At 45.9% G+C, this 14,358-nt stretch overlaps 1 protein-coding gene across 2 annotated transcripts in view; it reads right to left on the reverse strand.

Annotated features, from left to right (window-relative positions):
- LIG1 (DNA ligase 1) overlaps positions 1-14,358 on the reverse strand; it is a 502,345-nt gene that overhangs the window by 276,119 nt on the left and 211,868 nt on the right. For both annotated transcript variants that reach the window (XM_085616644.1, XM_085616645.1), the window contains exons 10-11: positions 3,043-3,099; positions 4-176 (exon numbers count right to left, since the gene is read on the reverse strand). In XM_085616644.1, the coding sequence (XP_085472770.1) occupies positions 4-176; positions 3,043-3,099 (230 nt within the window). The remainder of the gene's footprint in view (positions 1-3; positions 177-3,042; positions 3,100-14,358) is intronic.

Raw genomic sequence — 14,358 nt, forward strand, 5'->3', positions numbered from 1 at the left:
TACCTGTTGCCTGCGCTACCGCCTTCATGAGGATGGTCTCACCGATACCCAGCTCCAGTCCCTCGTAGGCCGGGCCCAGGCGGTTCAGGCACAGGTAGACACACGGCAGGAGGTCCTCTGGCGAGAGGGCGATCACAGAGCGCAGGAGGTTGCTCAGCGTTTCGATATTCTTGTTCCTGAAAGAATATTCGATTAGTTGTTAACGAGAACGGTATTCACCAAAGACTCACTATCAGTAAGGCCTATTTCTTCATTTGCTGCTCATTTCATCAGACTCACACTCACTGCTGGAATTTGAAGCAGAGACCTGCATGTTGCACACAGTTCTCTGAAGCTACCATGTTATCTCACTGAGCTATCACACAACCGAAAGAGTGAACTGGACCTGGAGAGCCTTATTACTGCAGCTCGAACATAGGTTACAACAACAACGAATCCAGGAGGCATGGCTTGTAATTAATGTTTGACACCACCATTAGCAGCCTTAATGGACTGTTGACACTGGTTCAGCCAATCAAAGGGCTAGAGCAGAGCCAAGAAACATACAGGGTAGAAACCGAGGGAGTGGTAGAGACTGAGGCAGATACCAGCAACCTAAATGCACACATGCTTCTGATCAACAAGTTCTTTAAAGCTCTCCCCAAGAGTAACCCTGGGCATAGTTCGCGAAGTAGCACTTCGCGAAGCTACGCAAAGTGAAGTTCGCACTACGCGAGCTACGCGTAGCACTTCGCGAACTGCGTAGTTCCTTGTTCGCACTGTGCCAGATGTCGTTTTCAATGATTGCACAGTGCGGACAAGCAACCGGCACTGTGCAATCATTGAAAATGGCATCTTGCACAGTGCGAGCTGTAGTTTTCTGCTGCTAGAGTAGATTTTTACTCGAGCTTCAGCTTTCTCAACGCGAACTGGTAGTTTCTCATCGCGAGCGGTCGCGATCATACGGGACCACTCTCAATGAGAAACCTGACCTCCTCGCGTTGGGAATCTCGCCGGGAGGTTTATTTTCCATGCTCGCGATCGCCAACTTGAAGTTGCTGATCGCGAACAAGGAAAAAGTCTCGCCGGGATGTCATTTTGCTTGCTCGCGGTCGCCAACTTGACGTTGAGGACCGCGAGCAAGCAAAAAATGACCGCAGCACTACGCAACACTACGCTACGCGTGTTCGCACTGTGCTACGTGCAGTTCGCGTAGTGCGAAGTAGCGCGAACTTCGCAAACTACGCGAGCGTAGCGTAGTGCTTCGCCAAGGCTTACCCAAGAGGCCGAGTCACAGTAAAAAGAAATCATTCCATGGGCCCAAGGTTTTTCTTAGAAGTCCACAGCAGACACGGTACAACATATCTAGACTGGCGAAAACCAAAGTGGTCTGCCCTTGATTCAATCTTATTGCTCTTGAGGCTTAATTAAACAATGCTCTCCTCCTAGCTGTGTGGGTTCGTTTAGGACCACAAGAGTATGGTGGACAGTTCGCAGCAATCAGCACCTTCAGCAGATGACAGGGACCTTCAGTGAGCTTTAAAAGCTGGCTCAGACAATCTGAAGACTAAAATTTGGTTATGAACTACTCTAGTCTGCTGCACTCCATACTTAGGAATAAAGTTACAGTGCACTGCAAGGATATGGAGCCACAAAGGACAGTGGCAGCTGGTGCTCTATGCGTGCTGGGGCGGCTGCTGCACATAGTATTTTATCCCATATCAACCAGGCATTAATGGCACCCTTCCCTCATAACGACTCACTCATCTTCGAACTGACCATGCAACCGCATGCTGGAAAAGTAAAAGCCACTAATGCCACCAGTAGAGGGCCACCACACTTCTTTACAGATATTGTAATATCTGTAGTCTATTTGTACACCTTGAATCCCTTTAATGGTTCGTAAGCACTATACAAATACAATTAACATAAGGATCACCTTTCAGTGTCCAGGGAATCAATCTGAGAGGCACAAGTGTTATTCCTACCAACACCAATGTTTCTTTCCAGTAGGTGGCACTCGTGTGCCTGGTCACCATTAACACCACAAAGTCCAACTGCTTCAGTGACCGTTTCAAGAGTGTGCTTGTTCAAAATCTGAAACACCAGCTCTTCCCTTTGTGCGTAAAGGGATTTTCACCATACCAGAACCAACACACAACAGGTCATGAAGACAATGAAGCATACTGATCAATGCTGTGGCATGACTGCAAAGCAACATTTAAAATGAACTTTCATTCATTGCTGTGGATGAGGATAATATAATCTCATAGGCTTCAACATGGACCTAGGCCCCTCTCCAGTTAGTGTGAAGATCTAGGTTTCATCATTGCACGATCTCACACCTAAAGTATGGATTGTTATTCGCTCATTTCTACAGCCTCCAGGTCCTTAACCAAATCTTCCATAACAATTTCCAAAGTAATTGCAGCAAACACCATAATCTCCTCACACCTGTCCTATGAAACATTCCTCCCACTAGGGTTCCAAGAATGTCAAATTGTAAGTACCCACCATGCAGCAGACAACTATGCTGTGTCCATTGTAACTCTGACAGATCGTCACAGACGGCCTCTTGCAAATGCATCTATGTCAAAGGAATTGGTAATAACCACAAAGGCACACAGGACTGCATGTGGATTTCTGATCACCAACATTTATATACGTTATGGCCTGAAACAGTCTGTGTTTAGCCAATAAGAGTTTAGGTGTATTCCCAATTTTGGGGATACTAGCTAAACTGTGGAACTTTGTCCCGGACTCTTTCTACATAAAGCCATCTACTTCAAATGCAGGATTCAAGGCTCTGGCTTTTCCAATCTTCTCCATCTGACCTGCCCTCCGAGTTCTGGCTCCTAATCGGGATCAGCGTTCAAGCAAGACAGATGCCACCACAAATGTGGCTCACTATCATTCCAGCTCAAAGCCCTTTATCTTCCAACCCTTCAGCTACAGGGAATGAAGAGGGTCTCTTAATACACAGAGTGGTGTCTAGAAAAATTCCTATCTGCAGCCATAGTCATGGTAACTCACATTGCTACTAACTTTAGAGCCTGGAATTACCTGGCAGATTCATCCTCAATCTTCTCAAATGTCCGAGCAACAGCCAGATAAGGGACTCTGTAAGAGAGCAAAGAGAACACAATACATAATGGTAGAAATTGAGCATGGCAGGATGAGCATTAGCCCTTTCTACTGCTTACCCCAAAAGACAGGGTGAAAGGGTGGCGGCTCCGTTAGACCCTTTTTTTAATCTTTGCAATAAAATTTCCCCAACAATACAAATACAATCAGCCTCAGCAAGCAACAGAAATACTCAGCTTCACTTTTTTCCAACCTAAACCTACTTAATCATAATGGGTGAATAATTATACTGTGAAGCTTAAAAAGGCCAAAGAATTCCACGATCAGGAATAGGGTAGCCAAAATAAAAAAGGCATGTCTGCTGTAAGCGCCACAATAGTAATGTACTCTCACTTACAACTACAGGAGGACTTGAAGGGATGTAAACTGCTTGCTCATCAGACTGAAGCATTGTTAATAGCCAGTCCAGTGTCATCATACCTCGGGATTATCTCAATATATCACCCTTTAATTCATAACCTTGAATAAGACTAGCCAGTGCTCAAAATAAAGTTCAATCTCTTAACCCAAAATAAAAAAAATAAAAATGTAAGTCTTCTTGGATCCTTTACTCAAAAGGAAAATTAACAAGTTACTTACCATCAGTAAAGCTCTTCTGGTGGATACTGCAGATTCCTCACTGCTTGAATTACCCTAAGAAGGCTGGAGCTGGAACATCGCAAACAGTTACTTACATGTGCCAACAGGTGGCACAATCAGATCAGTGGCATTGTATCCCCTAAGAAAGGGATGGCACAGAACCATACATAGGTCTGATCCCTGCCCCCTGACATCGTTTTTTTTAACCAACTCACCTATGCGGATCAACTGCAACAGATTGCTAACTTTACAGTGGGTAAACCCAATTTGGGACATTTTTTAGAATCCTAAAAGCCTGCTCTGCATGATGAGGAAGAGGGAGTGTGTTAAGGAATCTGCAGTGCGACAGAGTAATCTCCAGAAAAAGTAATACTGAAGGTAATTAACTTGTTTTTCTGATCAACACTCCTAACCGCAGATTCCTCAACTTGGGAACAAATACCAAAGCAGTAGCTCTCAAAAGGTGGAGGACCTGAGGACTGGACTTTGTACTAGGAAGTCCTGCAGAACGAGCCGGAAAAATGGCCCTCTGCAAACAAGCAAGACTAATGTCTGCTGAAGATGTGGGTGAATAGCTATGTAGCAGCCCAGCAGATATCCAACATTGGAACATGCCTCACCAGTGGAATGAGGATCCTTCTTGGCAAAGGCATACAACATTTTTATGTACAGGCGTAATGGAATAGTAATCGCCATGCTCACACGGTTACTTAATATTCTAGTGCCGAGCAGGCGTGCTCGGCATGCCGGTTATCTATTGTAATGTTTGTGTAGGTTTGATTGTTACCTACGTTTGTGGCACAGGTGTTCTCTCGGGTTCCCGTTGGAGTCCATTACTCTGCCGTGATCAGAGTGTCCAGGACGTGCCGCATCATGGGCCATAATTGATTAAATAAACTTACCTTGAATTAATCCTTTCCACTTGTGGATTACCATCATTTCATATGGTGACAAGCTGTCCTTCGCTGGCTCACCGACGAACTGAAAAAGTTTTATTCTGGACAGTTTGCCGCTTTTTGCGCCCCCTAATGTGATTTCTTCTTGTTCCTGCTGTCGCTCACCACGGAGACTGCTCTTGCCTCCAGTCGCATACTGCAGAGCATGCTTGTACCTCCTGGACATGTTTTAGGGGGAAATCCTTGCTTCACAGCAGTGCCGCAGGGGGAGCAGAAGGCTATCCCAGTGTCAACAATGGAAGGCTTTGTCATGATGCATTTACATTTGGCGGCCGTCTTGCACATGGAAGATCCAGGCCAGGCACGCCTGACTCCAACCTTTGCACACGCGGACGCCCTGCCGGCCATCTTAGATGTACAGCTGCTCATTTCCTACACAGCTCGCCTGCACATTCGGTGACAAGCACACCTACGCTTATTTTTCTTCAGATTAGAACTTTCCTTGCACGATCGAGGACAGGCACACCTCATCCAACCTTACAGGAATCGATAACAGGCACACCTTTAGTTACGAAGTAGAGTATCGAGTCTTGATCTGCACACAGTGTATTGGACATCGAACACCTGGCATGTTTGGTAACATACCTTCACACACGGTGATAGGCACACCATTGTTACTGTTAATTTTCATGTCCATGTAGTTCTCCTGTTTAGTTATTCATACTGGTTATTGATTATTACCTTCATCTCTTCCTGTATATTATTATCTAATGTGTGTGATCATGTCCACCTCAAATTCAGGTGTGAGCGCAGGTAGCAATGTTGTCATTACAGGCGTGCAGCAATCCATGACTTAACCTTCACCTTTAACTCATCCAGGTACACCCCTATTTAAATGGACAGATTAGGTCAAGTTATTTGAGAACCATTTGGTTGCCATAGATGCTACAATCCTGCACGTAAATCCGCCTTTTTATATGGAAGTCTTGGTCACGCAGCACAGCTTATTTTTGACAGTTTGCAAACTATGCAAGCACCTACAGGCAACAGCCAATGGAACATTTACTTTGAGGCGGTTTTTAGGTTACGGAAACAGTTTGCTGATGAACCTAACATTATGCTTGAAAGACATGCCTTTTTCAAACGAAAACAATTTCTAGAGGAAAATGTAGAAGAATATGTATCGGCTCTAAAAGTTCTAGCATTTACTTGTGAGTTTGGTCCTAATTTGACATTTACATTTGTGACAAAGTTGGTTTTAATTGTTCCTCTAGGAAAATTCAGGAAAGACATCCAAGTTGTAGCAATCCAACACTAATGGTGGTACTAGATCTGGCAAAGAGCATTGAAAGGACACGGATTTCTTCAAAACTTTTACATTCAGACGTTCTAAGGTTAATGTTACATCCACAGAAGAATGCACTGAGGTGGTGGGTGCTATTAGTTCTAAAGGGAAACAATTTAAAACATTTAACAAAAAGGTCTTTGGCTCTTGCTACATGTGTGATGCTAAATCCCATCTTAGGAGCTTTCCTAGTTGTCCCGCTACTGAAAACAAATGTATCCTGTGTAAAACAATTGGTCACTTTCATAGTGCATGCAGGAGTGCGAAAACATACAGCAAAAGTGGGAAATGTTGACATAGATGTGGAGGATTGTGTAGGCTCACTTAATGTCATGATAACATTGGAATGTAACACTCTAGAGTTACCCATCAAAGGCCCTTGATGTGAAGTTCTTGTGGATCATATTAAGTTAACGGTCATGGCTGATTCAAGGTAACCCATAACCATTTCACGTGACTCTACCTTTTATGGACATTGGGGTTTTGACCGTTCACTATCTCCTATAGATGTTAATACGAAGGCTTTTGGGGAACAAGATCGACATGATTGGCTATTTCAAAGGTTTTGTGTCTTGGTAGGGATACCATTACCAAGGTTTGTGTTGCTGACAAAGGGAGAAACATTGTGGGTTGCCTGGATGGGTATACTGTTGGCTCCTGGATCTGACAATCCATTGGCTCAGGGAAAGATGCCCAAACTACCCATTTCATGTGTCAATGATGATCCTCAGGAATCTGTTAATGCCATTCGAGCAGATTTTAAAGCCTTATTTGCCAGGCCCGTTGGTACGGTTCTAGGTTTGGAGCACAATATTAGGCAGATTCTCAATGCCCAATCTGGTGCACAGAAAGTTCGCCCTGTTGCTTAGAGCGCCAGAGAGGAACTGAATAGATCTCTTAATGAATTAGTGACTCAAGGTGTTACATAAGGCACTGATTCTTCCCAGTGGTTGGCCCCTATTGTCGTTGTGCGCAAGAGGACTGGCGACATCAGGTTATTTGCCGACTTGCGCATCCTTAACATAAATCATAGTAGATTGCCATCCATTGTCTAAGATGCCCTTTGTTCATTTCTTGGTTTGGCAGAATACTATGCATGCTTTGTACCAGGTTATGCACAGTTTATTGAGCCACCTAGAATGCTGTTAAGGAAAGGACAAAGGTTTGTGTGGTCGGAAGTGCAAAATACAGTGTTTGAGGTAAAAAAAACATATCATAACAGCCCCAGCACTAAGTGCGTTTTGTGAAAATCATTCATCATTACGGTGGATGCCAGTGCACATGATATAGGCGCTGTACTCAGTCAAAGGATTAGCGGCAGTGAGTAAACTGTGGCTTTTGCGCCCAGGGCACTCAAGGCATATGAAAAGAAATATAGTACCATCGTAAGGGAAGGTCTGGCCTGCGTGTGGATGGTCCATAAATTTTGAACATATATTTGAGGCACCAGGTTTGAATTGTTGATTGATCACAAACCTTTGATGCACATTTTTTACGAGGAGTGGCAATGGAAATAGGTCATCTAGACTTACCAGGTTGGTTTCAAAGTTGCAGGCATACAACTTTACCATTAGTCACATCCCAGGTGGAATGAATGTTCGTGCAGACTGTCATGCATGGTACTTGAGGGGGAGAAATCTGACAACTCTGTCAGATGATGTGGAATGTGTGGCATTGGTTGATGCTATATCTGAATACAAATCAGTTGTAAGTGAGCAAGACTGGATCAATGCTTCAGAGAAGGATTCCATGCCGAAATAAAGTTGTAGAATACAAGATCAAAGGATGGCTTGAAGTGAGGAATGTACAAGGAGAGTTGAAAAGATTTGCTCAGGTTGCTGACGAACTTTCGGTGGAAAATACATTTGTGCTCAGGGGATTTCTTTTTGTTCCTTCTTCCAAGCTACGTGGTATCATCATATCACAGGCTCATGATGGACATCTGGGGTGTACCAGGAAGAGTATGAAAATTAAGCAACAATATTGGTGACCATCTTAGGACACTGATCAATCAAAGATTTAACTTGAGCACCTGGAGTGTTTGTCCGACAACCATTGGAAAGGTATGTGCGTTTCATTGTGTCCCACCCAGTTTCCTGATCAAGCATTGGAAAAACTGGGGTTGGAATTTTCTGGTCCTTTCTCCACCTTACTAGAATCAATGAGGTATACTATATTACTTATAGATTATCACTCAAAGTGGATGTACCATGTATTTGTTGCATCGACATACTCGGACAGTCTTAACTTTTTTAGAACAAGTTTTTGTATTGGAGGGACTTCCTAAACTTTTGGTCACAGACAATTGCACTCATTTTGTTTCTGAATGCATGAGCAGTCGCGTTTGGGAGAGGGGGGTGGGAGGCATTGGGGGCGGGGGGTAGGGTGGAGGGGCTGCGAGGGGAGGGGGATTTAATTTAATCATTTTAATTTAAAAAATAACTTACCTTTCTGCCGGTCGGGTCCAGCGTCTTCTGTGCTCCTGTTCTCCTACTCCGGCAGGAACAGGAGGCAGGCAGCCAGGCTCCCTCCCCTAAGCCAATCACAACGCTGCAAGCAGTGTTGTGATTGGTCGGGACACTGCCCAGCCAGAAACTTATGGGGAGACCATGTTCTTCATGCAGGCTCCGGAGAAGAGCAGAGTACGCATGACTGGCTTGGGCAGCCCCAGAGGGCCGACCAAATAGTCTTTGCGCACTCAGGGGTGGGCACACCACTCCTCCCCTGCCCTGCTCGCAGAGCATCCCCGCCCTCCTGCACCCAAGCATAAAATGGTAATAACTGAAAGTTATTACTATTTTTTGTTTCTGCTTCTCGCACTGTGCATGGGGGAATTATTTTTTTACAGAGCATGGGTATTAAACATCTCAAGGTTGCATTGTATGCACCATCTTCTAACGGTTTGGTTGAACATGCAAATAGAATAAAGGAGGGGTGAAAACAGCTTTGGCTTCAGGAATGGATGCTATGAAATTTATTGAACGCAAGGTCTGGGCTCATAATACTTCTCCTTATTGTACCATGGGGTGACTCCTTTTTCATTGAGGGGTCAGAACGCTCATACTACTTTGTACCACATGTGAAGGAGTGAAAAAACGCAAGGAAATACTGAAATGATGCCATTTAAGAGGATAATTGCTGCTACAGTTGGTGCACAGCAGGCTCACATGAGAACCAGATTTGATGGTGAACATGGGGATTCCGTTGTGGATTTACGCGCAGGTGATTGGGTTATGATTAGAAAACACATTAGAACAAAGAAAGGGGGTTCCAAGTTTTCTGCTCCTGTGCAGGTGGATAGGGTAAGCAAAGGTTCTGCACTTACCGTGGAAAAATGGTGGTGGAATTAGAGACAGCTTGTCAGACTGACCTCTGATCAAGTGGCTATCATAAGCAAAAGGAGAGAAATGGCAAAAGAGGCAGATAATGATTGGGCACACTGGCTTATTCAGAATCCCCAACCTTATGATACACATATTCAGGCCCCACAGCTGCTGCAAGAAACATATCCTCCGGGACCAAGGGTACAGCTCCTGGTAGTACCTGCATGAATTTGTTGGGTTTTCTAATCGGGAGAATTCCCCAAAAATAGGAGTACGTGTGTAATTAAAGTCAATTTCCAAGATGATATTTTGTTTTTGAGATCTAAAGGGGGAAATGTTGTAATGGAATAGTAAGTACGCAGGGTTACTTAATATTCTAGTGCCGAGCGTGCTCTCTCGGCATGCCTTTTATCTACTGTAAATTTGTTTGTGTATGTTTGATTGTTGCCTACAATCGTGGCACGGGTTTTCTCTCTGGTTCCCGTTCGAAACAGGTACTCTGTCAAAGTGGACAGGACGTGCCGCGTCATGGGCCAAAACGGAATAAATAAACTTACCTTGAATGAATCCTTTCCACTTGTGGATTACCATCATTTCAACAGGACAAGATCGGTTTCTTAACTGCCTTCCTTTCTAAGATGGGGCACTGGCTAAAGGACAACAAGCTGGTTATCCACCCAGTACTCATTACTCTGATCTATGTATAAGTTGAAGGCTATTTTGGGATCTAACTGGTGAAGCTTCTCCTCCTCCACAGAAGGATGTGGTGGACAGAAAAGAAATATGAAGCATTATGGACTGCCCCACATGGACGGGTGAGACCACTTTCAGCAGAAAGGAAGCCAGCGTCTGCAGCACCCATTTGTCACTGAAGGAGGTTACACTGAAGGCACCGGTAGTTCACTGACATGGCGCACAGAAGTAACAGCAATAACGAAATAGTCCTAATGGTGAACACCCTCAGAGATCAGCTGTGCGCAAGTTCATAAAGAAAACATCTAAAACCAGAGAACTAAGTTAAGGTCCCGCTGTAGAATAACAAAGGGTGCAAAAGGAAACATACATCAGCCCTTTACGGAAGCAAATTACCATTGTGTACTTGAACAACATAGGTAGGTCAGGCAAACTTAAAAGGTCGAAAGAACCAACAAATTACTCAACAGTGCCCACAGTGGTACCTTGCCACACTAGGGCTGAAAGAAACAGTATATCAAAACACTATGCCTGAAGTGGGTCACCAGGCCGCACGTTTCACCCAGCTACCCGAGTAAATCCATCTGCTGGATAGGCACCTAGCTGTCAAGATAATGTATACCATTTCGACAGGCAGGTCAAAACCCTTCAGTTAATTACGCTCAACCTCCATGAATGGGGAAGGAGGTTGTAGAGATTCAGGGCCAGAACCCTGTTCTGGAGCTGGGAAAGAAAGTCAACCCGAAGAGATAGGCAAAGCAAAGGGCAAATACTCACACAAAGTATGTCAGAGTATCACACTATCATGGCCTAATCCAGGGCTATAATGAGGACCTGGGCTAGGTCCTTCCAGACCTTCAGATTTTGAAGTACAATTGTCAGCAGTGGAAAGGCATACAAGAGGTCACAGATCCATCGTATGCTGAATCCTCTGTGTTGGTTGGAGATAACAGACAGGTTCATTGATGGAGATCCCCAGAAAGAATAGCAAGAAAAGGAATCTCCAGTTGGTTTGCTACGGACTGTGGCAAGTTTGCTTTCAGCAGTCCATAGACTCGAGGTATGAAAATATGTGCATCCCGGGCCTTCGAAGGTGGGCCACAACTACAACCATCTCCTTTTTAAACCTCTTATGAGGAGGCAAGAGGTGAAGCCAATCGCCAAGACAGCATACAAGATGCTCCGATTCTACAACACACCGAAGGAAGCATCTGAGGGACTGCTGGATGGGTACATGAAAGTACGCGTCGTGCCAGTCCAAGAACACCATCCAGTCCCCAATGCACAGCAGAGAGGAAACATGTATCCTGCAACCTGCTAGCAGAGTTGTGCCAGTAGACAAGGAAGGTGATGAAAACTGTTCCTGCTGCTGGTTAAGTCCTCTACTACCATCATCTCCTCTGGAACTCTGTAATGCCTGTGCAGGATGCTGCACGGGCTGCCTTTGACAATAAGCAAGCCCTCACAAGTTACCTCCGAGCTTACGGTATTGTTGGAGGAAACGACCAACTGGCAGCAAGCCGCCTAATAAATGGACTGTGACACAGCTTTCCTTGAAATGCTACTGGCAGAATCTGCCTTAATCCATCAAAATGCATATCCATAAGGCATACCTCCAGGTCCCCATAGAATCCTGGTTATGCATCCAAGCTTAATGTCAATCACAACACTAGTGCTCATGGCACAGCCCAAGCTATACGTCCTGTCCACATCAGCTGTCAATGCGTAATTAGCCACATCGTACGCATCATGGACTGTCAAAACTAAAGCATTCCTGAACTTTTCCTCAATGGCATGTGTATGGTGCCCTACATCATCCACACACATTCAGGGACCTCAATGGGAAACTGGCAGAGGCAAAAAAACTCTTATCAAAATGGGTCAATTCACTTCGACTTCCGGTCTGATGGGATTGACCTTCATGGTGGTTGGCCTGAACCAATAAGCTTTCGGGTGGGGGGAGGGGTTCACTTTGCAGAGTTTGCAAGGCCTGGACTTAAGCCAAGCTCTGTGAAAAAACACACTTATGACAAGAGGACTAGGGTGCAGGGTCTGGTACTCAGCATGCCACCGTAGTTCAAACTACCACAGTTCTACTACTGTAATCTGATGCATAAAAGTTACAAGTAGTATACAAACGGTTGGTTCACTTACCATGTAATGTAACACAGGATTTATATCTTGTGACCCAGCCAAAATGGGCATTCATCATTCCAAGCACACATGCAAAATGAAAAGACAAACTAAATAGTTACTTACCGGTGGTAGAAGTATTTTGCAGCTTGAATCATTTTCTGGATTCACATGCTGTGTATTATTCTGCCACCTTATGTTTTGGTCTGAATTCCCCTCTTGCAGTCCCCCTTCTTTTGTTGTTGGGCGCCATCTTATTACATTAGGAGCCTTCTCCACCTCTCCTGGTGTCAGTGGCCCGCCCATGAAACCCCTGTGCGTGGTCGCTATCTTCAAATTATTTTTCCTCCTGGTGACTGGATTCTTCACTTTACTTCAAAATTGGCTTCCTGGTGTTTAAGGTTGGTCTTGTATCTTGCCCCTTGTTTGTCATGTTTCACCTCTTCTCAAGGGGAGACTGGTGGGTCGCAAGGCAATATAAAATATCTGCAAGCTGCAAAACTACTCATAATGCCAAGCAACCATTTGGTTTTGCAGAACAAATCTTTTATGGATTCACATGGTGCACCTTCACTTTGTAGCAGTATCTTTGCTCATTGCAGCGTTTGAAATGAGCTTGAACTTGCAAACAAAGCCCCGCTTGTGATTCTCTATTCACCTAGATATCTATGCAATAGTGCTTTGTTCAAGTATGGAGTGATGACCAAAAAGCTGCCATACATTGTGAGAAAGTGCCATCTTTCTTGCATGGTATGCCCCCACTTTTTGCTAAATTGCTGAATGTACTTTGACTGAGTGTACCCTGGACTCCTGCCAATCAGGTGCCCAGGGCCTATGTTCCTTCCTTAAAACACACAAACTCCAAATTGGCAAACCCTGGCCACATGTCAGCCCCTAGTAAATGGTACCCTAGGTACCCAGGGCCTTGTGACCAGGGAAGGTCCCCAAGGGCTGCAGCACTCCTTGTGCCACCATTAGGGGCCCTGTACCCTTACACACACACACTGCCTTTGCAGGCTGAGTGTCTGGGTGCAGGACAAAATGAAGAGTCGACATGGCACACATCTGTGTGCCATGCCCAACACCCACACTGCCAAGGCATATGTCAGTCACCCCTCTGGCTGGGTGCCTTATGCCCATGGTGTGGGCACAGGGGCAGGAGCCCTGTGCCCCTACAGTACCCAGGTCCATTCCCGGGCACTGTAAGTGCAGTGCTGCCATTTAAGAGTACATGGTGCTGAGAGCTCGTCAAACACGAGCTCCACAGCACCATAATGGCAACACTAAAGACTGGGAAGTTTGGTATCAAACTTCTCAGCACATTAAACCCACACTGATGCCAGTGTGAGATTTAATGTACCAAGCACCCCAGAGGGCATCTTAGAGATGCCCCCTTACAACTAACCTACAATCCACGTCTGCTCTGAGGCTGCCCAGGCTGCCACACAGCAGACACGTTGCTGGACCCCTGGGTGGGAGAGCCCCTGCTCTCCCGGGCCTGCAACAATGCACATCCTGGGTGAGGTGATAAATCTCCTCCCCCAGGATGAGCAAAGGGAAGCTTCAAAGGCATGCCGCCTCTTGGAGTTTCCCCAGGCCACTGCAACCCCCCACTCTGGTGGGAAGCTTGGCCGGAAACCCCATACAAGGACAGGGGATGTGCCAGCCTGCCCACCCCACCCCTCAGGTGGGGGAGGCGAGGTGAAGCACATCTCCGGGCTCTCGCCATCTTGAAGATGGGGGGCCCTACCCTATCAGGATTAGGCTACTGCCCCCCTCCCACAGGAGAGAGGCAGGATAGGGGGTGTACCCACACCAGCACAAGGACCCATTGGTCCCTGGCCTTCACCTACCTGTAATGCCCCTAAATCTAGTATTTAGGGGCACCCTGAACCTTCCTTCCCCAGATTCCAGATAGAAAAACTACAAGAAGAGCAAGAAGAACAAGGACCTGCCCTGCAGCTGCTAAAAAGAGAAGGAGACACCAACTGCTTTGGCCCCAGCCCTACCGGCCTGTCGACTCTCGAACCTGCACCAGTGCGGCATCTCTCGTGGCCAGCAACCTCACCAACCCCGGCGGACCTGGCTACCTTTTGGCTCTAAGCCCCTGGGTCTCCCATGAGTAGAGGCTCTACTCAAGAAACCTATTTTTAACCCCTGGCAGCAGCCCGGAACCGCGGACCCAACACACACTGCACCAGCCAAGCCTGGCCAGTGCCGGAGTGGACAAAGACCCTGAGGACGACCCCACGGCGACTGTGACCCC

Source organism: Triturus cristatus, chromosome 7, assembly GCF_964204655.1.
Source record: "Triturus cristatus chromosome 7, aTriCri1.1, whole genome shotgun sequence".
Taxonomy (NCBI): domain Eukaryota; kingdom Metazoa; phylum Chordata; class Amphibia; order Caudata; family Salamandridae; genus Triturus; species Triturus cristatus.